Raw genomic sequence first — 26,188 nt, forward strand, 5'->3', positions numbered from 1 at the left:
CGCAATGGAGACAAAAGGAGGAGTCACTCGGTCCCGTGACTCGAAAGACTTCTTCGAAGAAAAACAACTTGTAACACTCCGGCCCAACACCAGATGGCGAGCTATTGCAAAACATGCGTATCTACAGCGACAGATGCCATCGAACATCTAGATATATATATATATATATAAAACCCTGTTCAGCCAAATAGATTTAACTTTAAAAACAAAGAAAAAAACAAAGAAAATGTTGCCTCTCTTACTAGCATGTTTTTCTATTAAATTATTCGACACAGTGGTGCGTCGGGTTCCAGGAGCACGTGTCTGAAGATGTTCTGCTGTTTATAGGTATCGGAGAGAAACCCCATTTTGGCAGGTGCTTTTATATCCTCAGAGTCAGCCAGAGGATTGTCTCAAAGACCGAGTCCTGGAGGGATGGTTTAACACTTTCTTCAATCCTGTATTTGAGCCATGTAAACAACTCAGAACATGTGCAAGAATATTTTTGGAAAGGTTAACTATTAGTTCCATATTCATTATTTGCAATTTAGGCATGCCTTGAATGTCCATATGCCAAGGACAGCCCAGATTAACAAAGGTTAACCCCCTAGAAAATAGAATCCTATCCAAATCTCTTTCGTAGATCAAAAGAAATAATTAATTAACCTGACCCACTTAGAGTGCTTAAAGATAAATGAGACCAGAAGCTGACTGCCCTAGAGGAGGAGGAAGTTCTTGATGCCCTTCAATACCTGAGAGTGGTTGAACTAAAGAAGTTACTGAACACAAATGGTGACATTCAGAAATGATACTTCACATGCACGCCTGACGGAACTTCTGGCAACATAGGACGATGAAACACCACCCAAACACGTGTAACATGGGGAGGACTGTGGCAAGCAGTGATGTAGCAAACCTCGATACCCCACGTGGCACAACGGAAAAATATGGATTGGTGTTTGAGAGCAGAAAAGGCTATATATGAATCAAGAGGTTGCCCCAAAAACGTTTAAAAAATACGGGTGCCATGAATAGGTAGAGGATAACAATGGTGTTTTATCGACCCGTATGTTTTGACCGATAAAAGGTATTGAAATGTGGCAACAAACCAGGCAATATTGATACCGATGTCAACTGCAGAGTGCCCATGGCAATGGAGATTTGTACAGCAATGTTTGTTTGCACGTGAAACTAGCTGCGATGCTAATGTCGTTGTGCTTAATGATAAAGGTTAACTTGGGCATGTACTACGTCGTACTTCTATAAGCAATAACATGTTCTTAAGAGGGAAAAAAAACATTTTGCCAAAATGGACAAACATCGGTGGGTGTTACTGTAAAAGGAAAAAAAAGCTTTCTTCACAGCAAGAGCATTAAACATCCCTCAGGTGTCAAGTGGGAAAGTAGCTGGTAAGCAGAAATAAACTATACTCTCTCATGTGAGATGCCTGTGTCATAAAGGTTTCATTCATCAAACTCATCCAAATCATCTCCACTATTCCCTGCGTTGTCCATCTAGCTCATTATACTCCGAGAGTCACGGCTCCGAAGCTGGACTACCCTCTTGGTGTTCTGGATTTACTGTTGAAATGATAGTCTTCAGAACTTTGTTGGAGGTATTTACAAAAATATGTTTGAATTTTTTTTTTTTTTAGCAGCCATGGTGATAACTGTACCTAACCCCCTTGGAACATGCGCCTTCAAGGGTTTCCTAGAATGTCATTTTAAATAGATGAAAATAAAGCTTTTGCAAAAGCTATACCAGAGTATTGTGCTACGCAGCAACAATGCATAAATGATTTTGGGGTCAAAGCAGAAACACGTGTTTTGGGGTATGCATCTGGTACAAGAAGCAATTATGATATCTTGTCTCTCAAATTCTTCAAGCCTACGAGTTATTCTTCACACAATACTGTAGTGTGTTCTCAGGGGAAGTGTTTGACAAATGAGTTGCCTTCAAAAGCATAAGAGTTGGTACCTCACAATCTGCAAAGCAAGTACACATTCTCACGAGACCTGTCAAATAAAAAAAATAAAAAGTGTTTCTAGATCAATGCATTGGCGCCAGTATTTTCGGTGGGGGCGGTGGAGAAAAAACAAAACATAAAAAAAATATCTAAGGTTGGTACACAGTATGAGGCAAGGCAGAGCTGAGTTTCAATGTCGCACAAGAATCTAATTTCAGAGAAAAATACTATAGAACTATCAGACCCAAATAACCGAATGTGAAGAATAATCAAAGCATGTGACCCCATACAAGGTTCATACAGCAAAAATATACTTTTTAGACACAACAAAGTCTGCACCATTTCATACGATTTACACGTTTGAGTGAATCTGTTTAAGTTCGTGACCCACTCGAAGTGGCGACTCAGTCTACACTCTAGACAAAGACTGAGTGCATTATTCCAATAATCTTCAGTGGCACCTGAATCAAAAACACACCGTATAGTGTAAAATATTTAACCTTGTTGGGAAGATAGAAGTAATTCCTTCATGCCTCAAACACTTTCTTTTACAGAGTTTGCCTACAGATCTCCTCCACTGGGTCATGAACACCATGTGTCACCTCAGATCGCCAGTGGTGTTCATACTTTTCAAGCAGCACTAGCGCCCATGAAACTTCAAAGTGGAATAAGCGGTTATTTATCACATGCAGTCTCTTCCTGTAGATGCACTCTGCAGCTGGGTTGAGTATGCCACTACACTGTAAAGGTGCCCTCCTAGAGCAGATAAACTCACTCTCCAAACACTGATCCAGACATGGTGCACCACGTACGGATACCCGGAGTAGGTGAGGCACAGAGGCTTCGGGATACATTCAACACGATGGCGCTGAGCAAGGTGACTCTAGGTCCTGTGTAGAGGGGTCAGGGACTTCATGATGCGAGGCCGCACCTCTAAACCATCACTAGTTTAAGGGACATGAGAACTCAGCACCACTTCAGAAAAGAATGCGACTATGCTTGCAGAGGACAAGCGGGTGCGTGAAAGAAGGTTCCAGTCAACTTACCAAAACAGTGCAAGTATCATCAGTTTATAAAGAGAACGGAGATAACAGAGGGCTACAGCTGGGGTAAGGGGGTTCGTACAGAAACATTTTGCAGGCAGCAAGAGGTACAACATGGGTGTCCAAAAAAATATTAAAATAAAATAGCTGCTATTTGGAAGAAATTATTTTGAAGAGAAGTGGGCGCAAAACACCATGCGAAAAAAAAATTAAAAAAAATAAAAATCAACAAATGGGAATCTGAATGCTGGGACGAAAGGGGCAAGTAAGAAAGCAGCAACTCCAGTACGGAGCAGACATATTTACATAGTGTGAAAGAGGTGCTTTATCAATAGAATCATCATTTGTTGGGAGGGAAACTTGGAGCAGAACGTTTACAATGGGAGACTGCAAGGCCGAAGTAGAAGTCTGTCAACCTCCTGCCTAGAGTTCAGGCGCGACTCCTCTTCCGCCCAGGACTCGGCCTGAGCTCGGTATCCAGGAGACAGAAGAGGAGCAGTCTCACAACCCTCTTCCTTTCAATTCCTCCTTACTGCTCAGAAATCTAGTTACCGATACAGTTCATCACATCTTTGCCTCCGAGTTTATTGAACTAGGACACAATGCCAGCCTCGCTGCTTCACTGGCTCCTTAATTTAATTTGAAAACAAAATAAAAAGGCGGGTCCGTCTCTGGGCTCACATCATGGGTAAGGAGAAGATTCCCTTGTCCATGCTGCCAGTGTCCCTGCGGTAGTTGCTGCCGCCACTGTCAACATCCTCCATCTTCTTGCCGTGCTTGCGGAAGTACTTGTAGCGCTGTACGTAAGCCTTAACCAGCGTGTTCACCTTTACGGGGTTGATTTTGCCGCTCCTACTGTGGCAGATCTGCAAGAGAATTTCCGAAGAGATGGGCATGTCACATTATGCTTCAATAGTACTGGAAGCTCCAGTCCCACCTACAGCCCTCAAAGTCTTCATTTAATTTCTGCATACAACACCCATTTCTACTACTTAAATACATTACTGAGATAACTTCGGAAACATGCCAGAAAGAATACATTTTGAGAGTACAAGCAGCAGGCAAGAGTAGACATAGGAGAGTATGGATGGCTTATCTAGTGATGGGGGCATGGATGATTGGATGTTAAAAAAAAATAAAAAATAAAAATGTATTTGGCTGGATGTAGTATCTCAATAATACAACTGAACTGATTTATGTAAAATATGTCTACGTGCCATAGTGGTCACTACCATTTACATGCAAAAATACACATGGTGAGATCCTGGTTAAAAAAAAAAAAAAAAAAAGATTATAGTCAAAGTACATACAGAGCATTGACAAATTTGTCCATGCACAAGCAAGTCAGGAAGCAAGACTGTGCGCGAAGGGCTATTTTAAATCGATCTGCTTACATACATGTAAAAATGACATTCCTTGGACTGAACACGTATTCAATTACATCCTTCTGTTTTTTTCCATTTTTTCTGTAATGGCACCCTTGAGATGTGATATGTAGTTCAAAAATGTTACTGTATTTTGTTTCTGAACCACTGGTTCCTGCCGAAATGTTTAATCCTACTATACTCTTATGCATGTGTATATGCTTTTAATTAGTTGTTGAAAACTAATAAAAATGGTTTAAAAAAGTCCATATGGCGCATGAGGTGAAAAGCAGGGAGTGTACCACGGAGCAGAGGAAGTGCAGTCACGAATGAGTAATTAGGAGGTTAATTTGGTTACAGGAGTACGTCCACTTGAGTGGGTGGATATAAAGTTATTAAGGTAAGCTGAGTACATTACTAGCGGTTCAGAACTATAACGAAAGGGGCCTTGTCATAGGCCATTATCTTGAAGGAGTTTTATGTAGGCAGGCAAGTTTGTTTGGGGCATTTGTGTCTGTGTTGGCTTTTGCTGGCTTGTATTTGCTGAGCAGTATTTAGCTAGATAGTATGGTTTCTGTTAGTGAAGTATCTTTTGCATATTGCAAGCTTAACCTGCGAAGTAATGAGGGCAAATAACATTTGCAGTCCAGCAAACTCAAAACACCCTTTTACAGCAGTTGGATGCACTGAAACGGAACATGTTACTTACTATGTAAGCATCTGTTTGAGGCATGTAATGCTGCAGATACACAGGATAGGCATACTCCTACCTTCTAGTGTTGTGCCCAGATGTGTGTAAGTTGTTTGTCTCTGAAAAAGTATTTTCGTGTCAAGAGGCATAGTAACTCCACCTACTGCTGGTGATGGTCATCGCTCCATAATTAGATTGCTTTCCGCACGGCAGAGATGGATAAAAATGGAGCAAAGAAATACAGAAAAGAGAGACAACCATGGACAACGAAAAGATCATTTACATCTGCAACAACAAAAGGCTTCCAGGGAGTGAGGTGTACAGCACCACATGGTACGACAAGATGCTTACAGGATAAGTAACATTTTCCATTCGAAGCATGTGTAGCCGTAGATACCCAGGGCTTTGCATAGACTATAAAGCAGCCAAGCTCTAAGCATTAGGCTAGCCTGAAGATGTTGCAAAGGATCGAAAAAGTGTATGAAGGGCAGCTTTGTCAACATTAGCTTGTTGGCGTGCCAGGAGCATGTCTACACAATGGTGTTTAGCAAAAGTGTGTGGTATACACAAGGTAGCTGCTTTTCAGATATCCACTATCATAACTTTAATTAGAAAGGCAATAGAGGCCCCTTTTTTACTGGTAGAACAGGTTCTGAGAGGGAAAGGTAAAGGTCTCCTGGCTTTTGCATAGCATGTTTAAATGCATTTAACTATCCCTCTGGCTATGCCTGATTTTGAAAGAGCCCACCCCTTGTGTGACTAAGAGTGCAAGAACGAGCTGCTGAGTCCTGAAATAGGTTTGCATTCTATACACATGGTACATAAGGGCTCGCTTAGAATGCAGAGTATTGGGAGCCCTTTCTGCAACTGAATCAGGTTGGGGAAAGTAAAGCGGCAGCTCTATGGATTGGTTAAGGTGGAAAGAAGACACCATCTTAGGAAGGAACTTAGGGTTAGTACGCAGGACAACCTTACTTCTGTGAACCTGGGTAGAGAAGAGAAAGGACCCCCTGCAACAGGTTACTGGTGTTCCACCACTGCAGAGATTTTTAAGTCTGGCTCCCAATCAACACTAGATCTTCCCAGTGACCCTCTGCTTGAGACCATTGTCGCGCTAAGCACTCTTACAGCAGGCACATGTGCATTACTGTTCTGACCGTAACCAGATGATCTGGCTGAAAAAGAGGGAGCAACTCCTGGTAGAACTGCCTACCACTAAGGTGAGAGCCGACCATAGATAGGGCTAAATTTGGAGATGCTGACTGTGGGACTCGGTGGTGCTGATGGTGAACCCCAGGTCATGTAAGAGGTTTATGGTGGCCTGCATGTGTGCAAGGCACTACAAGTTGCCCCCTTGATCAGTCAGTTATCCTGGCAAGAGAACATGTGGATGCCTTTGCGTCGCAGGTGCAGTGTGAGGATTTCGGTGTACTACATAATGTGGCAGTGGGGCCTTATTGTGTAGTACACTTAAAAATGCAGTCTTGGGGCCCAGTTAGGCTTGTTTACTTAACAACCCTGGGCAGCTGTTGCTGCAAACCATAAGGCTTAGCAAAGAAACTGTGTAAAGCATTCAACAGCACCAAACAAAGAAAAAAGAAAGTCACAACGCACAAAAGGAAGAAAGACACCAATTTATAAAAATAGATTATATATTATGAATTTTTAGAGTCCTTGATGAAAAAAATCCACAGGAGGGTTCAGGAGATACATATTTTACAAGATAGCATCTCTTTTAAATGCAACCACAATGATCAACAAAAACTTTTCTAAACTAATCCGGCCCGGCTTGGGTGACCAATTACGGCAGCATAACAGAGGTCTAGGGGGCCAGAGTGGACACTCTGGACAGTTATGTGACCACCGGATTGTTTTTAAGGCATGAGCCAAATGTTTACAAGACAACCACCATGGACATTAACAGAGTAGTCCTGATGCTGAGGGGCGTAGGCAAAAGATGCTCAAAGGATGCTCTAGCTGTGGTGGACAAGGATGCCTTTGTAGTTACGCCTCGGTCCACGGATGAAGTGAGGTCAAACTTGGCCCCAGATATTGGGGGTGGGGGTGGGGGGTCCCTCGAAGTCCTCTACGTTGCAGTAGCAGGCCAGCCAATGCTGGGCTACAGGTCAGTCTGCACCACGGTTGCAGCAAAAGCCTTAGGTGGGGGCTAGTGTCCCTTGGGTGGGACACATCCGGACTTGAATAGCACTCCTGCGTCACGCAGACTGGTGCCATTTTTGGCTATCTTTAGATTTTTCCTCTTGGGTGCCCGACAACTGGTAGCATCAAAACTTCTGCAATGGTCTACCAACTTGTCAGTTTGGGCTTCATCAGCTCTTGTGGCTGTGGAGCTGTTTCCAGGAGATCAGTCAACTGATCTTTTGAGTCACTGCTGTAGATAGGGGCTGGAAATCAACTTTTCTCCGAGCCGGAAGCCACAGACTCAGTACAAACATTGCTAGCCCAAGTGTTGCAGTCCTTCCAACCGTGCAACCACTCTGTGGGGATCCAAGGCAGCCTGGTAGTCCTTCAGTCCTCTCTCCGATTCCTGCATTGTAGGAAGTTGGCTCTGTATGCACTATTTCAAAGTAAGGAATAGTATGCACAGAGTCCAAGGGTTCCCCTTAGAGGTAAGATAGTGGCAAAAAGAGATAATACTAATGCTCTATTTTGTGGTAGTGTGGTCGAGCAGTAGGCTTATCAAAGGAGTAGTGTTAAGCATTTGTTGTACATACACACAGGCAATAAATGAGGAACACACACTCAGAGACAATTCCAGGCCAATAGGTTTTTGTATAGAAAAATATATTTTCTTAGTTTATTTTAAGAACCACAGGTTCAAATTCTACATGTAATACTTTGCATGAAAGGTATTGCAGGTAAGTACTTTAGGAACTTTGAATAATCACAATAGCATATATACTTTTCAAATAAAACACATATAGCTATTTTAAAACTAGACAGTGCAATTTTCACAGTTCCTAGGGGAGGTAAGTAATTGTTAGTTCTTGCAGGTAAGTAAACCACTTACGGGGTTCAAGTTTGGGTCCAAGGTAGCCCACCGTTGGGGGTTCAGAGCAACCACAAAGTTACCACACCAGCAGCTCAGGGCCGGTCAGGTGCAGAGTTCAAAGTGGTGCCCAAAACACATAGGCTTCAATGGAGAAGGGGGTGCCCCGGTTCCAGTCTGCCAGCAGGTAAGTACCTGCGTCTTCGGAGGGCAGACCAGGGGGGTTTTGTAGGGCACCAGGGGGGACACAAGTTAGCACAGAAAGTACACCCTCAGCAGCACAGGGGCGGCCGGGTGCAGTGTGCAAACACACGTCTGGTTTTCAATTGGAATCAATGGGAGACCAAGGGGTCTCTTCAGCGATGCAGGAAGGCAAGGGGGGCGGGGGGGCTCCTCGGGGTAGCCACCACCTGGGCAAGGGAGAGGGCCTCCTGGGGGTCACTCCTGCACTGGAGTTCCGATCTTTCATGTCCTGGGGGCTGCGGGTGCAGGGTCTTTTCCAGGCGACGGGATCTGGGAGTCAGGCAGTCGCGGTCAGGGGGAGCCTCGGGATTCCCTCTGCAGGCGTCGCTGTGGGGGCTCAGGGGGGACAACTTTGGTTACTCACAGTCTCGGAGTCGCCGGGGAGTCCTCCCTGAAGTGTTGTTTCTCCACAAGTCGAGCCCGGGGCGTCGGGTGCAGAGTTGCAAGTCTCACGCTTCCGGCGGGAAACGCAGTTGTCTTGAAGTTTCTTCAAAGTTGCAGTCTTGGGTGAACAGAGCCGCTGTCCTCGGGAGTTTCTTGGTCCTTCTAGAGCAGGGCAGTCCTCTGAGGATTCAGAGGTCGCTGGTCCTGGGGAAAGCGTCGCTGGAGCAGTGTCTTTTCGAAGTGGGGAGACAGGCCGGTAGATCTGGGGACAAAGCAGTTGGTGTCTCCGTCTTCTCTACAGGGTTTTTCAGCTCAGCAGTCCTCTTCTTCTTAGGTTGCAGGAATCTGCGTTCCTTGGTTCTGGGGAGCCCTTAAGTACTAATTTTAAGGGCGTGTTTAGGTCTGGGGAGTTAGTAGCGAATGGCTACTAGCCCTGAGGGTGGGTACACCCTCTTTGTGCCTCCTCCCTGAGGGGAGGAGGGCACATCCCTAATCCTATTGGGGGAATCCTCCATCTGCAAGATGGAGGATTTCTAAAAGTCAGAGTCACCTCAGTTCAGGACACCTTAGGGGCTGTCCTGACTGGCCAGTGACTCCTCCTTGTTTTTCTCATTATCTCTCCTGGACTTGCCGCCAAAAGTAGGGGCTGGGTCCAGGGGGCGGGCATCTCCACTAGCTGGAGTGCCCTGGGGCATTGTAACACGAAGCTTGAGACTTTGAAGCTCACTGCTAGGTGTTACAGTTCCTGCAGGGGGGAGGTGTGAAGCACCTCCACCCAGAGCAGGCTTTGTTTCTGTCCTCAGAGAGCACAAAGGCTCTCACCGCATGGGGTCAGAAACTCGTCTCTCAGCAGCAGGCTGGCACAGACTAGTCAGTCCTGCACTGAACAATTGGGTAAATTACAGGGGGTATCTCTAAGATGCCCTCTGTGTGCATTTTTTAATAAATCCAACACTGGCATCAGTGTGGGTTTATTATTCTGAGAAGTTTGGTGCCAAACTTCCCAGTATTCAGTGTAGCCATTATGGAGCTGTGGAGTTCGTTTTTGACAGACTCCCAGACCATATACTCTTATGGCTACCCTGCACTTACAATGTCTAAGGTTTTGCTTAGACACTGTAGGGGCATAGTGCTCATGCACCTATGCCCTCACCTGTGGTATAGTGCACCCTGCCTTAGGGCTGTAAGGCCTGCTAGAGGGGTTACTTACCTATGCCACAGGCAGTGTGAGGCTGGCATGGCACCCTGTCATTTTCTCCCCACCAGCACACACAAGCTGGCAAGCAGTGTGTCTGTGCTGAGTGAGGGGTCCCCAGGGTGGCACAAGACATGCTGCAGCCCTTAGAGACCTTCCCTGGCATCAGGGCCCTTGGTACCAGGGGTACCAGTTACAAGGGACTTACCTGGGTGCCAGGGTTGTCCCAATTGTGGAGACAATGGTACATTTTAGGTGAAAGAACACTGGTGCTGGGGCCTGGTTAGCAGGGTCCCAGCACACTTCTCAGTCAAGTCAGCATCAGTATCAGGCAAAAAGTGGGGGGTAACTGCAACAGGGAGCCATTTCTTTACATGCATGATCTAAAGGTAAGGGTGCGAGGGGTGCCATAGTTAACCCAGAAAAGTGCCCTGAGGGGGCCACACAGTCCCTAGTCAGCAGACTATTGGGTCCCCTCCTACCTAGTAATTAAGTTCCTGTGATGTGTGGCACCTGGCTATCCCAGAGTGCCACATATGTGGCCCTTTTAAGATGGCACAGCCCTTTCCTGGGTCATTAGGAGCTTGGTGGCACAACCTATGGGTGTGACTACCAGACGGCTACACGCCCACAGTAAAACTGGTTTAGGAACGAGTTTTCCCTCACTGACTCGGTGTCCAATTTTTCTGCAGGGACAAAAGGCATCTTGCTCAAGGGTGTTGGTGCTACTTTCCTCACAAAAGTGACTTCACCTTTGAAGCTCGCCTTTTGGGCTAATACCCTGAGTGGCCATCCTGGGAAAGGAGGTGACACCTCACTCTGCGGCTACTGCCTTTGTTCCTTGGCCACGAACACTAGAGTGATTCACAAATCTCCCCACCTGGCCAGAAAGCTATGTGCCAGAGCCTCTGGAGGCCAATGCACTAACCGGAGTACAGAGTGACAACTTTCTAAAAGTTAGGTAGTCCCATTCAGGAGTTAGTTAGGTTTGGGGCTCCAACAGGTAACCCTATGTTAGCCAGGGGGGCTACTGAATTTATCCACAGCAACACGCCAATTTGGAAGCATTGCTGTTAAGACATATTAAAAATATATGTTCCACTTAACAAAACACATCTCCCTGCGTAGGGCTCTATAGGCCTTCCTTAGGGGAGACTTACATATACTGTTAAGGGATACGTGGCTTTGTCATTGGTGTAAACAGCAAAGTCAAATTGGCAGTGTAAACACTGTCCTTCCAGTTTGCAGTGGCAGGCTGGGAGCCATTTTGTACTTTGTCACACAAAGGGTGGCATAAACAGTGTTACAGCCCTGAGTGAACACTCTTACTTACAAGTCCCTAGTGTATGGTATCCTTGGCATGTAAGGCAGTCAGTTCTTGCCAACTGGGTGCATCCAATCCGACAAGTAATTTGTATAGGAACAGAACACTGGCACTGAGGTCTGGCTAGCAGGCCTCAGTGCACTCTGAGTCAAAAAACCAGCAGCATCAGTTAAAAAATGAGGGGGTGAACATGCAAATAGAGGCATTTCCTTACACATGGCTACCACTGATGGACATTTTGTTAACAGTCTAGGGGTGGTGGGAACTCTAAACAGCAAGAACCTGAACAAATATGTTTTGCCACTTGACACAAACTGGAAGTAGTGCTGGTGAGCTGAATGAATTAGGACGTGGAAGTAGGTGTTTTTGAGGTTCAGGGCAATCATGAAATCTCCTTGCTGCAGAAGAGGGATGACATTCTGTAGAGTGACCTGGTGAAAATGTGAATCATGAAATCTCCTTGCTGCAGAAGAGGGATGACATTCCGTAGATTGACCTGGTGAAAATGTGAATCATGAAATCGCCTTGCTGCAGAAGAGGGATGACATTCTGTAGAGTGACCTGGTGAAAGTGTTCTGACAGGATGTACTTATTCAAGGGCCTGCGGTCTAGGATAGTTCTCAGGCAGCCATCCTTTTTGGGAATGCCTTGTAGGTGTGGCGGCACTAGTTCCATGGCGCTCTTGAGTTGGAGGGCCTCTAACTCTTCCAGAAACAGGCGTTAGTGTTGTGGGAGAGGTTGTGTCTGCAGGGAGGGATGTTGAGAGGCGTGGAAGTGAGTTCCAAGCAGTACCTGCAGGAAAGTGCCACCATTTGAACATGGTCATAGTCACTCACAGGTACTGAGGTTTTTCAACTGAGGTGCACTGGGTTTCTGCTAAATAGGCTCCCAGTGCCAGAGCTCTTTCCCTAAAACAAGGTAAAACATCTAATCGTACACAATTGTCACCTACTCTAGTGCCTCTGTAAGTCCCTGGTAAATAGTACCCCTGGTAACTAGGACCTGGTACTAGAGAGGGTCCCTAAGTCCGGCAGCATGTACTGTGACACCTTATGGGCCCCTCTCCCCCTAAAAATTGCACACAGCCTGCCATTAAGAGACTACATGTCATGGTGCAGGCCATGAGTGACAACACGACACACTGTGTGCCATTTAGATGCATCTAAATGTATGCAAGACACCTCGACAGAAGGCCTTAGAGTCCTAAGGCAGGGTGCATTAGATTTTATGTGAGGACATTTCTTCATGAACAGATGTGCCCCGACAATCACAACTAAACTCATCCTGCAGCTGTGCATTCTCGAAAAGCCTTGGAGAGCCTCCAACACTTCACCAAGCAGTCAGCATCTCTCTTGAAGCGGAGGGGCTATGTCCCTGCACCCTGCAGGCACCAACAGCAATGTTCAGTTCACCGTTCTGCTAACCACCAGGTCTACCGACGCAGCTTTCGCCCAGGAGAAAGCTAGTGAACTACAGGAGGGCCAACCTGACTCCCCACCAGGTGAGAAGACCCCAGGACCTACCGTTTTTGTCCCCTCCTTACAGGCCCACCCAAAAATTGTGGGTGCTAAAGACCAAAACCCGCTGCACCTAAGCTCGACAGCCTGGGTCCACGACAACCAATGGGGTTCTGTTGCTCCGAGGACCACCACCGATTGAGTTTCCCGCTGGGAGCTCCTAGACTTCTCCCCAAGTCCCCTCTTATAAGCCTGTTTCTATGTGGCCCCCTCTGAGCCAACCGTGCAGTGCACAAGGCACTGACCCATCCAGGATCTCTGCCTGTAGACAACCAAGAGCAGGTAAAATTGAATTGCTGGTGTTTCTTATGGCCTTGTCCCCCTAACACCCTATGACCTGAAGGGACCCCTGAGAATCAACTTCCAGGACCCCTATGCAGTAAAAGTACAGCATCCAAAGGAAGTCCCTTTACTGCATAAAAGTGCATTTGAGTGAATGGTTACTTACAAAAATTGATACACTGCAACAGTACTTACCTTCCTGTGAAGTTTTTCTGGTGTTGAAACATTCCATAAAAGTATGTGTATTTTTTTTAAATTGGTCTCGAGTTTCTTCTTGAGTGTGTGTTTCATTTATTGACACCGTGTGTTCAACAAAATGCTTGGCACTACCACAATCCTACACTGCTTGCCCACACGGCCACAAAAGAGAGCATTTGGTATTATTATTTTAACCCTGTAAACAAATAAGGGTTGTTTCGACTACCTGAATAGTGTCCCTTTACAATTGGTACACTACATAGATAGCCAGCTTCCTTCAGTAACCATGGCATATGATGTCTAACACCCGATGGTCAGAGGTGATCAGCTGCCATGTGGGGAAAAACCCTTCGAGTCGGCCCACAACAGGCATCATATGTGACCGGGGGAAAGGAGGGGCAAGTCACTGCTTTGTGGGGCAGCTCCCTTGAGAGAGCCCCCCTTACATCTTTCTCTGGAATTGTTGCCTCTGTACGAACCTCAAAAATAACCCCTTGTTGATGGTTGTCAAATCTGCTGACGTTAGCAAGAGGTGAAGGCACCTGGGGAAGTGATCTGAGAGGCACCCTGGTAGGCAGGCCTCTGTCTTTCTTGATCATCTTCAGCATCTTAGCCTGAGGTCTGAACAGATGCTTCCCGTCAAAGGACAGGGTGATGAGATGCTGTTGGACATCTGGCTTGAAGCCAGGGACACAGAGCCAGGCATGCCGCAATGTCAGCAGCATCAACGGCACATCTTATGGTGGTATTTGACATGAGTTTGCCTCTGGAGAAAAACTCTTGGTCCCTTTTGCAGTACTCATCGGAAACATGTTGGAGGAGCTACTACATTTTGGCCCAGTGAGCACTATCATACCAGGAAAGTAAAGTGATTAAATTAGCAATGCACCTGTGGTTGGTGTATTGTGCAGCGACACGTTTGCCAGCAACGTCAGTCTTTTTTCTTTCTCTGTCCGGCAGTGGTGCACCGCTGGTGCCCTGTAAATTGGTCCTTTTGCAGGCTGTGTGGTCCACCAATGGGTCGAGGGGAGATGACCTTTAATACAGACGCGTCTATATTTTTGTACCCCATGGGTGACCACCTGGGCTTTAACTGGCTCCTTGGAAATATCAGAAGCCAGTTTGATCATCCCCTTCAACACTGGTAAGTACTGAATGGAACGCTGGGAGGAAGAAAAGGTTTCTAACAGGAAATCCTGCTCAATGGCACCCTTAAGCTTCTCCTTTTTATGGAAAGAAGGTGCCCTGCCGAGGACCTCATTGTAAAAGGTGGTGTCATCTGGCACGAAGGGATGGGCAGGATAAAGAGGAGGGTCTGTGTCCCCAGGAGGATCCACATCCTAAAGATCCTACGGATCATCCAACAGATACAGGTAAAAAGGGTCCCCTGGACTATCCCCCCCTTCAAAACCCTACATGGTGACCCCTGAGGAGTGAAGGAAAGGTGGTCAGCAGGCAGAAACGAGGGGGCGTTACTGGAAGTGGGAAGGGGGTGTGCGGGTGAGGCAATGGCGGAGGGCTAGTTGCCTTATGTGTCCTCTTGCTCTTGATTGGTGGTGGTAGGTTGAGTGCTTCTGCAAAGCTGAGTGTGCAATTCTAGCCAGCCTTTGCCAGTGCTAATGGCTGGGTAAGGATACATCCAGTGTGAAGAATAATGAGGATATGACACTGATGGGTGTCGACTTTGTCCTGAAGTCACTGGAGAACAGGTCTCAATGTCGAGGGCTTCAGTGCAGGCGTGTAGGTCGTTGACCCCGAGCAATGCTTCAACGTTGAAGGTTTCAGCTCTGAAGTGTGCTCTGAAGCAGCTGTCGACGCCAAGGGAGTGGTTGGTGTCTTTGCTTCATGATCTTCTTTGGTGCCAAGCCAATGCTGGGCATAGTGCTCAAAGTGTGTGTTCTGTGCCGACCATGGCCGTGACATAGTGGCAGACCAGAAGCCTGATGGTCAGCTTCGAACCTGGACTCTTGGCCCCGTGGATGGGACTGCACGGATTGCAAGTGTTGAGCAGGCAGGTTTACAGACTGCTGGTCAGGAGACAGGGCCTCGACTTCCAAGGCTGTGTAATGTTGAGAAGACCTTTTCCTCAGCAGCCAACCGTTCTAGCTGGGGCTCACCCTCCTAGTCCTGGGAGTCATCTCCACTTCTGAGACATTTTGAAATTTTGAGCCTAATGGCATTGATGAGATTTCTTCAAGCAGAAGCTTGCAGGAGGCTTCGTGGTGCGTAGATGAGGAAGAGGTTGCAGACCTGGTGGAGATTGGCCCAGGGTATTTGGCATGACAGAACAGTAGCGGAACAACATCCGTTCCATCACAGGCGAGACATGGTTGTTGAGGAGGAACAAGGTGGAAGGCACTGAAGGGCGAGGCCCCTACCATGTCATCGAATTCAGCCCAATCCCAACCCAGTCGAGTAAAGCACACAGAGTTGATGCAAGAAAGGGTACTTCAACAGAGAACAATACCGATGGAAGGGAGAGGACGTGAGAAGGCTTGAAGATATCACCCCAATAGTGTTGATCCAGGGGCTCGATAACACACGTGTGAATGTGGCAGCAGAAAGAAAATTTAACAATGGAGCTGATGCTTATGCGCATTACAACAGTAGGTGGAGTCACTATAACTTGTGAGACTTCTTTGAGAAAAAAAACAACTTGCACACATCCAGGCACAACACTAGATAGCAGAAGTATGGACAGCATGTTTATCTACAGCTACACAGATCTTTTCTATCAACAATGAAAGCCTTTTAAACTCAAACCTTCAAGACGAACCTTGACCCCATCCAACCCTGCGAACTACATGCTGATTTCTACCAGCCTGTTCGCAGGTAAACTATGTTAAAGGGCAATTTTTACTTGATTCTACAATTTTACACACAAAAATGCCTTTATGTTGGAACAGTGATCTGGATTCAGATCAGACCTTGTATCCTTATGGGATGACCTAACACTTACAGGGAACAAGCATGGAATGGCCGCCCTACTCCTTGAGGACTTATTGGTGGCGTCTGGAATGGGGCGTGCTACTACCAGTGGAAGACACAGGAGCACTTGGTGGATATTACCATACAATAATCTTTATTGAAGTTAGAGGAGTTTTGAGTCTAAATACCTGCCTGAGACACCTTTAGTTTAATTAACGTCATCAGGAGACATGGTTAAAAACAGGAAGATGCATAAGGAACAAGTGGTTCCAATGACCCCGGTTTCTGTTAGGTCTGTTGTATTGTGGTAACCACCAAGTGCTCCTGTGTCTTCCACTGGTAGTAGCACGCCACATTCCAGAATGGAAAGGGGGGGACCCTATGATTAAGCATGCCACCAAGGGATAACCCTGGTGGGTAAGGGTTACATACCATAAAAGCCTTGTGCTTTTTTTTTTTTTTTTTTTTTTTTACCTGCAGGAGATGCAATACTTTTCCCCGGAGCAGGGCTCTCTTTTGATGTTGCATCTGTCACTTCTGTCAGATCTGGTTGGGGAAGAGAGTGGAATCTGCCTCTGAAACAATCGTGGTTCGTTAACTGCCACTGCAGATCTCACGCAGTTCCCTCCGAGATCTGGGCCCTGTCTGAGACGTTCCAGTGATCCCGCGCCCACTGGAACTTCAGGTCCCACTGCAGAGCCTGCATATGCCACTTGGCAAGCATCACTAGCAGGATACAGGAGGCATAAGGCCCAACAGCCTCAGAGTCATTCTCACTAAAATCCAGGATAAAGGCTGAAACATCATTATCATAGCCTGAATATTCTGGACTCTATGTTCGGGAGGATAAGCCTGAAACTGCACTTTGTCCAGAACAGCTCTGATGGAACGGAGCGTATGAGAGGGACTCAGGTGTGACTTTAGCACATCTATAGTGAACCCCAGTGAACGCAGGAGGTCCGCTGTAGTCTGGAGGTAGGAGATGACAGCCTGAGGCGAGCCTGCCTTAACAGCCAGTTGTCGAGATAGGGGAAGACTGAGACCGCTCATCTGTGCGGATGAGCTGCGACCACCGCTATCACACCTTGATGAACACCCAAGGGTCGCCGGTAATGCCAAAGTGGACCATGGTGAACTGAAAGTGCTTGTGGCCTACTGTGAACCACAAGTAACGTCTGTGGCAGGCAGTACGGGAATATAAAAATTAAGCGTCCTGCAAGTCCAACGCTACCATCTAGTCTCCAGGGTCTAGGGTATATAAAACCTGAGCAACGGTGAGAATTTTGAACTTCTTCTTGAGGAATAGATTGAGGGATAGAGCGGAGGCTCTTGTCATTTCTGGACACCAGAAAGTAGGGGGAACAGCAACCACAACCTACTTCTGGCATGGGAACCCTCGCTATGTCTCCCTTAGCCAAGTTGGCTGTAACTTCCTCACGGAGAAGGGATAAGTGATCCTTCATCATCCGATCATATGATGGTAACATAGATGAAGGGGCAAAGGGGAGAAAGTATCCGCTTCAGACTATCTGCAAAACCCATATGTCTGACGTGATAGATTGCCAGCGGATTAGGTGATGGAAAATCCTGCTTCCAACTGGCCCTTGTGGAGTCAGACTAGAAGGCTTAGAGGCTGCTGCAGAGGGGAGGGGGAATGGGAGTGTGGGTACTGGCCAGACCGCTCGCTCCCTAATCCACAAGGCCGGTGGATCCCACGCTCTTGGCCACACAGAGGCTGGGCACCATACACAGCACAGTGGCTGGCCTAGAATTAACGTGGCTGGAGACCCCTTCCGTAGCCAAGAAAGGGGCGAAATGCAGACTGGGGTGTGCGTGGGTGGCAAGGGGCCGACACAAGGTGTAGGAAGTTGGCTCTGTATGTGCTATTTCTAAGTAAGGAATAGCATGCACAGAGTCCAAGGGTTCCCCTTAGAGGTAGGATAGTGGCAAAAAGAGATAATACTAATGCTCTATTTTGTGGTAGTGTGGTCGAGCAGTAGGCTTATCAAAGGAGTAGTGTTAAGCATGTGTTGTACATACACCCAGGCAATAAATGAGGAACACACACTCAGAGACAAATCCAGCCAATAGGTTTTGTTATAGAAAAATATATTTTCTTAGTTTATTTTAAGAACCACAGGTTCAAATTCTACATGTAATATCTCAATAGAAAGGTATTGCAGGTAAGTACTTTAGGAACTTTGAATAATCACAGTAGCATATATACTTTTTACATAAAACACAATGAAAATGTCACTTACCCAGTGTACATCTGTTCGTGGCATCAGTCGCTGAGATTCACATGGTCTGCATAGCTCGCCATCTGGTGTTGGGTCGGAGTGTTACAAGTTGTTTTTCTTCGAAGAAGTGTTTGAGTCACTGGACCGAGTGACTCCTCCTTCTGTGCTCATTGCGCATGGGCGTCGACTCCATCTTCGATTGTTTTCCCCGCAGAGGGTGAGGTAGGAGTTGTACTATAGTAATAGTGCCCGCGCAATGAAATGTGTAAGTATGTACCTATTAAAGGTTTAAATAATATATATACAAATGTACAAAATTGAAGGTAACTTCTGAACTGCTACAGGCTTCCGGGGAGGTGGGTGGGCCCATGTGAATCTCAGCGACTGATGCCACGAACAGATGTACACTGGGTAAGTGACATTTTCAGTTCGATGGCATCTGTCGCTGTAGATACACATGGTCTGCATAGACTAGTAAGCAGTTATTTCCCCATAAGCGGTGGTTTAGCCTGTAGGAGTAGAAGTTGTCTGAAATAGAGTTCTTAATACAGCTTGACCTACTGCAGCTTGTTGTGCGGATAGCACATCTATACAGTAGTGTTTGGTGAATGTGTGAGGCGTAGACCATGTGGCTGCCTTACATATTTCATGCATTGGGATGTTTCCTAAAAAGGCCATTGAAGCACCTTTTTTCCTTGTTGAATGTGCCCTGGGAGTAATGGGCAGTTGTCTTTTTGCTTTAAGGTAGCAAATTTGGATGCATTTAACAATCCATCTGGCTATACCTTGTTTTGATATTGGGTTACCTGCATGAGGTTTTTGGAATGCAATAAATAGCTGTTTAGTCTTTCTGATGTTCTTTGTTCTGTCAATGTAGTACATTAATGCTCTTTTGACATCTAATGTATGTAGTGCTCTTTCAGCCACAGAATCTGGCTGTGGGAAAAAACTGGTAGTTCTACCGTTTGATTTAGATGGAACGGTGAAATAACTTTTGGTAAAAATTTTGGATTAGGTCGTAGGACGACCTTATTTTTATGTATTTGTATAAAAGGTTCCTGTGTTGTGAACGCTTGAATTTCACTTACTCTTCTCAGAGATGTAATGGCGATGAGAAAGGCAACTTTCCAGGTTAGGAATTGTATTCCGCAAGAGTGCATGGGTTCGAAAGGTGGGCCCATGAGTCTTGTTAGTACCACGTTTAGGTTCCATGAAGGAACAGGTGGTGTTCTTGGTGGTATAATTCTTTTAAGACCTTCTATGAATGCTTTGATGACTGGTATCCTATACAAGGAAGTTGAATAGGTAGTCTGCAGGTATGCAGATATTGCTGCAAGGTGTATTTTAATAGAAGAGAAGGCTAGCTTTGCTTTTTGTAAATGGAGCAAGTAATTTACTATATGTTTTGGAGTTGCGTCTAGTGGTTGTATCTGATTATGATGGCAGTAACAAACAAATCTTTTCCACTTACTTGCGTAGCAGTGTCTAGTGGATGGCCTTCTGGCCTGCTTTATGACCTCCATACACTCTTGGCTAAGTTGTAAGTGTCCGAATTCTAGGATTTCAGGAGCCAGATTGCTAGATTCAGCGATGCTGGATCTGGGTGTCTGATCTGTTGGTTGTGTTGCGTTAACAGATCTGGTTTGTTCGGCAGTTTGATGTGGGGTACTACAGAAAGATCTAGCAGTGTTGTGTACCAGGGTTGTCTTGCCCACGTTGGTGCTATTAAAATGAGTTTGAGTTTGTTTTGACTCAATTTGTTTACTAGATAAGGGAGGAGAGGGAGAGGAGGAAAAGCGTAAGCAAATATTCCTGACCAGTTCATCCATAGGGCATTGCCTTGGGATTGCTTGTGTGGGTATCTGGACGCGAAGTTTTGGCATTTTGCGTTCTCTTTTGTTGCAAATAAGTCTATTTGAGGTGTTCCCCAGAGTGTGAAGTAGGTGTTCAGAATTTGTGGGTGGATTTCCCATTCGTGGACTTGCTGGTGATCTCGAGAGAGATTGTCTGCCAGTTGATTCTGGATCCCTGGAATAAACTGTGCTATGAGGCGAATTTGATGGTGGATTGCCCACTTCCATATGTTTTGAGCTAATAAGCTTAACTGCGTTGAATGTGTTCCTCCTTGTTTGTTTAGATAATACATCGTTATCATGTTGTCTGTTTTGACAAGGATGTATTTGTGGGTTATGATTGGTTGGAAAGCTTTTAGTGCTTGAAAAACTGCTAATAATTCTAGATGATTTATATGCAGTTTTGTTTGATGTATGTTCCATTGTCCTCTTATGTTGTGTTGATTGAGATGTGCTCCCCACCCTGTCATGGAAGCATCTGTTGTTATTACGTACTGTGGCACTGGGTCTTGGAAAGGCCGCCCTTTGTTTAAATTTATACTGTTCCACCATAGAAGCGAGAGGTAAGTTTGGCGGTCTATTAACACCAGATCTAGAAGGTGACCCTGTGCTTGAGACCACTGTGAGGCTAGGCACTGTTGTAAGGGCCTCATGTGCAGTCTTGCGTTTGGGACAATGGCTATGCATGAGGACATCATGCCTAGGAGCTGTAGTATTGTTCTTGCTTGTATTGTTTGATTTGGAGACATGTGTTGAATGACTCTGTTGAAATTGTGAATTCTTTGTGGAGTTGGCGTTGCTACTCCTTTTGTCGTGTCTATTATGGCTCCTAGATATTGCTGTACTTTGCTTGGCTGAATGTTGGATTTTGCAAAGTTGACGGTGAACCCTAGTTTGTAGAGGGTTTGTATGACTTGATTTGTGTGGTTTGAGCATTGTGTGAGCGAACTGGTTTTGATTAGCCAGTCGTCTAGATACGGGAATACATGTATTTGCTGCCTTCTGATGTGTGCAGCGACTACTGCTAGGCATTTTGTGAATACCCTTGGAGCGGTTGTTAAACCGAAAGGCAATACTTTGAATTGGTAATGTATTCCTTTGAATACAAACCTTAGATATTTTCTGTGTGATTGATGTATTGGTATATGGAAATATGCGTCTTTGAGGTCTAGGGTTGTCATGTAGTTGTGTTTTTTGAGCAATGGTAACACTTCTTGTAGTGTGACCATGTGAAAGTGGTCTGATTTGATGAATGTGTTTACTACTCTGAGGTCTAGAATTGGTCTCAGTGTTTTGTCCTTTTTTGGTATCAAGAAGTACAGTGAATAAACTCCTGTGTTTATTTGTGTGCTTGGTACTAATTCTATTGCATTTGTTTGCAGTAGTGCTTGAACTTCTATCTCTAGAAGCTGTGAATGGTGTTTTGATAAATTTTGTGATTTTGGTGGTATGTCTGGAGGGAATTGCAGGAATTCTATGCAATAACCATGTTGGATAATTGCTAGGACCCATGTGTCTGTAGTTATTTCCTCCCATGCTTCGTAATATTGACCTATCCTTCCCCCCACTGGTGTTGTGTGGGGGGGGGTGAGTGACGTGTGAGTCACTGCTTGTTGGTAGTGGTTTTGGGGCTTTAAAATCTTCCTCTATTCCTAGGGAATTGCCCTCCTCTATACTGGCCCCGAAAGCCTCCCCTGTACTGTCCCTGGTAGGTGGACGGTGCGGACTGTGAGGTACTGGCTTGTGTGGCCTGACCCCGAAACCCTCCTCTAAAAGGTGTTTTGCGGAAGGTGGTATAAGATCCTCTGCTCTGCGGGGAGTAGAGTGCGCCCATGGCCTTGGCAGTGTCAGTGTCCTTTTTGAGCTTTTCTATGGCTGTGTCGACCTCCGGACCGAACAGAAGTTTTTCGTTTACTGGCATGTTAAGTACTGCCTGCTGAATTTCTGGCTTGAATCCAGACGTTCTGAGCCATGCGTGCCTACGGATGGTAACCGACGTATTAATGGTCCTTGCGGCTGTATCTGCTGCATCCATAGAGGAGCGTATTTGATTGTTGGAAATGTTTTGACCCTCTTCAACAACCTGTTTTGCTCTTTTTTGTAGATCTTTTGGGAGATGTTCAATGAGATGCTGCATCTCATCCCAGTGGGCTCTGTCGTATCGCGCTAGCAGCGCTTGTGAGTTTGCGATGCGCCACTGGTTTGCTGCCTGGACAGCGACCCTCTTCCCGGCTGCATCGAACTTTCTGCTTTCTTTATCTGGGGGAGGTGCATCCCCAGAAGTGTGTGAATTTGCCCGTTTTCTGGCAGCCCCTACCACCACAGAATCTGGTGGCAGCTGAGAGGTGATGAATACAGGGTCCGTAGGAGGCGCCTTATACTTTTTGTCCACTCTAGGCGTTACTGCCCTACTTTTAACTGGCTCCTTGAAGATCTCCTTTGCATGGCGTAGCATGCCTGGGAGCATAGGCAGGCTTTGGTAGGAGCTGTGGGTGGAGGAGAGGGTGTTAAATAAAAAGTCATCCTCTACTTGTTCAGAGTGTAGTTCCACATTATGGAACTGAGCTTCTCTAGCCACCACTTGTGAATAGGCTGTGCTGTCCTCAGGTGGTGATGGCCTAGTTGGGTATGTGTCTGGGCTGTTATCAGACACTGGTGCATCGTACAAGTCCCACGCGTCTTGATCTTGGTCGTCGTGGCTCATGGCGGTGTGAGCTGGCGAATGTGACGGGGTGTAAGTTGGCGAAGCCGGAGTTACAGGTGGAGGCGAGGGAGGAGGTGTTACCGTCTTTGCTGTTTGTTGCTGAGGAGCCTCTCGTGCTACAAACTGAAGTGTTCTCTTTCTTTTGACAGGTGGAAGGGTACTGATCTTCCCTGTCCCCTGCTGAATAAAGATACGCTTTTGCGTGTGATCCACTTCAGTGGATTGCAGTTCCTGTTCGAATCTGTGTCTTTTCATTTGTGAAGACATAGAAAGTTCTTCAGTATAGGAGCCTGAAACTGGGTCTGTTGGTGCTTTTTTCGGCTCCGAAAACCCTGTTGTTTGTTTTTTCGCCTCCGAGGTAACCTTCCTCTTCTTTTGTGCCGAAAAATCTTGGCCTCTATGGTCTTCGGCGCCACTGTCTCGGCGTCGATCCGTGTCGACATCGAACTCTCGGTGTCGATGCTTCTCTTTAGCACTCTCTCGGTCCCGAGGAGGCTGCGTGCCGGTGTCTCGACCGGAGTCGGACGATCTCGACACTGAATGGGCCTTTTTCGGTGCCGATTGTTGGTCACCGTGAATTTGGGTTGAGCCATGGCCGGTTGGCAGTGGCGTCCCCTGGGCCTTTTTGCCTTTTTTAATTTCTGATCTCGACGTCTTACTCACAGTTTTTGTATTGTCGAGTTCGTCGGAGTCTGAATCCTGGATGGAAAAGGATTCCTCCTGTTCCTCTTCTGTCTCGAACTGTTGATGCTCCTTTGGCGTGGACGCCATCTGCAGTCTTCTCGCTCGACGGTCGCGCAGAGTTTTTCGGGACCGGAACGCCCGACAGGCCTCACAGGATTCTTCGCTGTGCTCGGGTGACAGGCACAGGTTACAGACCGAGTGTTGGTCCGTATAGGGATATTTGTTGTGGCATTCAGGGCAGAATCGAAACGGGGTCCGTTCCATCGGCGTTGTTCTCCACGCGGTCGGGCCGACTAGGCCCCGACGTTGTGCCGAAATCTACCCGAAGGGCACCGAAGCGCTTCGATGTTCAATGCGTTGTCGTATGTGTTTATCTCGAACTGGATCGCAACGATACCGTCGAAAATCTTCAGTTTTCAGCTATCTTTCCGTTCCGAAACTCGGAGCGACAGGAACACGTCCGAACCCGATGGCGGAAAGAAAACAATCGAAGATGGAGTCGACGCCCATGCGCAATGAGCACAGAAGGAGGAGTCACTCGGTCCAGTGACTCGAAAACACTTCTTCGAAGAAAAACAACTTGTAACACTCCGACCCAACACCAGATGGCGAGCTATGCAGACCATGTGTATCTACAGCGACAGATGCCATCGAACTAAGCTGTTTTAAAAGTGGACACTTAGTGCAATTTTCACAGTTCCTGGGGGAGGTAAAGTAATGTTAGTTTTAACAGGTAAGTAAGTCACTTACAGGTTTCAGTTTTGGGTCCAAGGTAGCCCACCGTTGGGGGTTCAGAGCAACCCCAAAGTTATCACACCAGCAGGTCAGGTCCGGTCAGGTGCAAAGGTCAAAGAGGTGCCCAAAACACATAGGCTTCAATGGAGAGAAGGGGGTGCCCCGGTTCCAGTCTGCCAGCAGGTAAGTACCTGCGTCTTCGGAGGGCAGACCAGGGGGATTTGTAGGGCACCGGGGGGGGGAACACGAGTCAGCACAAAAAGTACACCCTCAGCAGCGCGGGGCGGCCGGGTGCAGTGTGCAAACACGCGTCGGGTTTTCAATGAGAGACCAAGGGATCTCTTCAGCGGTGCAGGCAGGCAAGGGGGGGCTCCTCGGCGTAGCCACCACCTGGGCAAGGGAGAGGGCCTCCTGGGGGTCACTCCTGCACCGGAGTTCCGTTCCTTCAGGTGCTGGGGGCTGCGGGTGCAGGGTATTTTCCAGCCGTTTGGAAATGGAGTTCAGGCAGTCGCGGTCAGGGGGAGCCTCGGGATTCCCTCTGCAGGCGTCGCTGTGGGGGCTCAGGGGGGACAACTTTGGTTACTCACAGTCTTGGAGTCGCCGGAGGGTCCTCCCTGAGGTGTTGGTTCTCCACCAGTCGAGTCGGGGTCGCCGGGTGCAGTGTTGCAAGTCTCACCCTTCTTGCGGGGAGTTGCAGGGATCTTTAAATCTGCTCCTTGAAACAAAGTTGCAGTTCTTTTGGAGCAGTGCCGCTGTCCTCGGGAGTTTGTCTTTCTTGAAGCAGGGCAGTCCTCAGAGGATTCAGAGGTCGCTGGTCCCTTGGAAAGCGTCGCTGGAGCAGGTTTCTTTGGAAGGCAGGAGACAGGCCGGTGAGTCTGGGGCCAAAGCAGTTGGTGTCTTCTGTTCTTCCTCTGCAGGGGTTTTTCAGCTCAGCAGTCCTCTTCTTCTTGTAGTTTCAGGAATCTAAATTCTTAGGTTCGGGGAAGCCCTTAAATACTAAATTTAAGGGCGTGTTTAGGTCTGGGGGGTTAGTAGCCAATGGCTACTAGCCCTGAGGGTGGGTACACCCTCTTTGTGCCTCCTCCCAAGGGGAGGGGGTCACATCCCTAATCCTATTGGGGAATCCTCCATCTGCAAGATGGAGGATTTCTAAAAGTTAGAGTCACTTCAGCTCAGGACACCTTAGGGGCTGTCCTGACTGGCCAGTGACTCCTCCTGGTTATTCTCATTATTTCCCCCGGCCTTGCCGCCAAAAGTGGGGCCGTGGCCGGAGGGGGCGGGCAACTCCACTAGCTGGAGTGCCCTGTGGTGCTGGAACAAAGGGGGTGAGCCTTTGAGGCTCACCACCAGGTGTTACAGCTCCTGCCTGGGGGAGGTGTTAGCATCTCCACCCAGTGCAGGCTTTGTTACTGGCCTCAGAGTGACAAAGGCACTCTCCCCATGGGGCCAGCAACATGTCTCGGTTGTGGCAGGCTGCTGGAACCAGTCAGCCTACACAGATAGTCGGTTAAGGTTTCAGGGGGCACCTCTAAGGTGCCCTCTGGGGTGTATTTTACAATACAATGTACACTGGCATCAGTGTGCATTTATTGTGCTGAGAAGTTTGATACCAAACTTCCCAGTTTTCAGTGTAGCCATTATGGTGCTGTGGAGTTTGTGTAAAACAGACTCCCAGACCACATACTCTTATGGCTACCCTGCACTTACAATGTCTAAGGTTTTGTTTAGACACTGTAGGGGCACAGTGCTCATGCACTGGTACCCTCACCTATGGTATAGTGCACCCTGCCTTAGGGCTGTAAGGCCTGCTAGAGGGGTGACTTATCTATACTGGCATAGGCAGTGAGA

At 47.0% G+C, this 26,188-nt stretch overlaps 1 protein-coding gene across 1 annotated transcript in view; it reads right to left on the reverse strand.

Annotated features, from left to right (window-relative positions):
- Positions 1 to 2,994: 2,994 nt before the first annotated feature.
- Positions 2,995 to 26,188, reverse strand: part of SCAF1 (SR-related CTD associated factor 1) — a 210,647-nt gene continuing 187,453 nt past the window's right edge. The window contains exon 11 of the mRNA XM_069200969.1: positions 2,995 to 3,854. Coding sequence (XP_069057070.1) covers positions 3,666 to 3,854 — 189 coding nt within the window. The 3' untranslated portion in view covers positions 2,995 to 3,665. The remainder of the gene's footprint in view (positions 3,855 to 26,188) is intronic.

Source organism: Pleurodeles waltl, chromosome 7 (genome assembly GCF_031143425.1).
Source record: "Pleurodeles waltl isolate 20211129_DDA chromosome 7, aPleWal1.hap1.20221129, whole genome shotgun sequence".
In the NCBI taxonomy this organism is placed as follows: Eukaryota; Metazoa; Chordata; class Amphibia; order Caudata; family Salamandridae; genus Pleurodeles; species Pleurodeles waltl.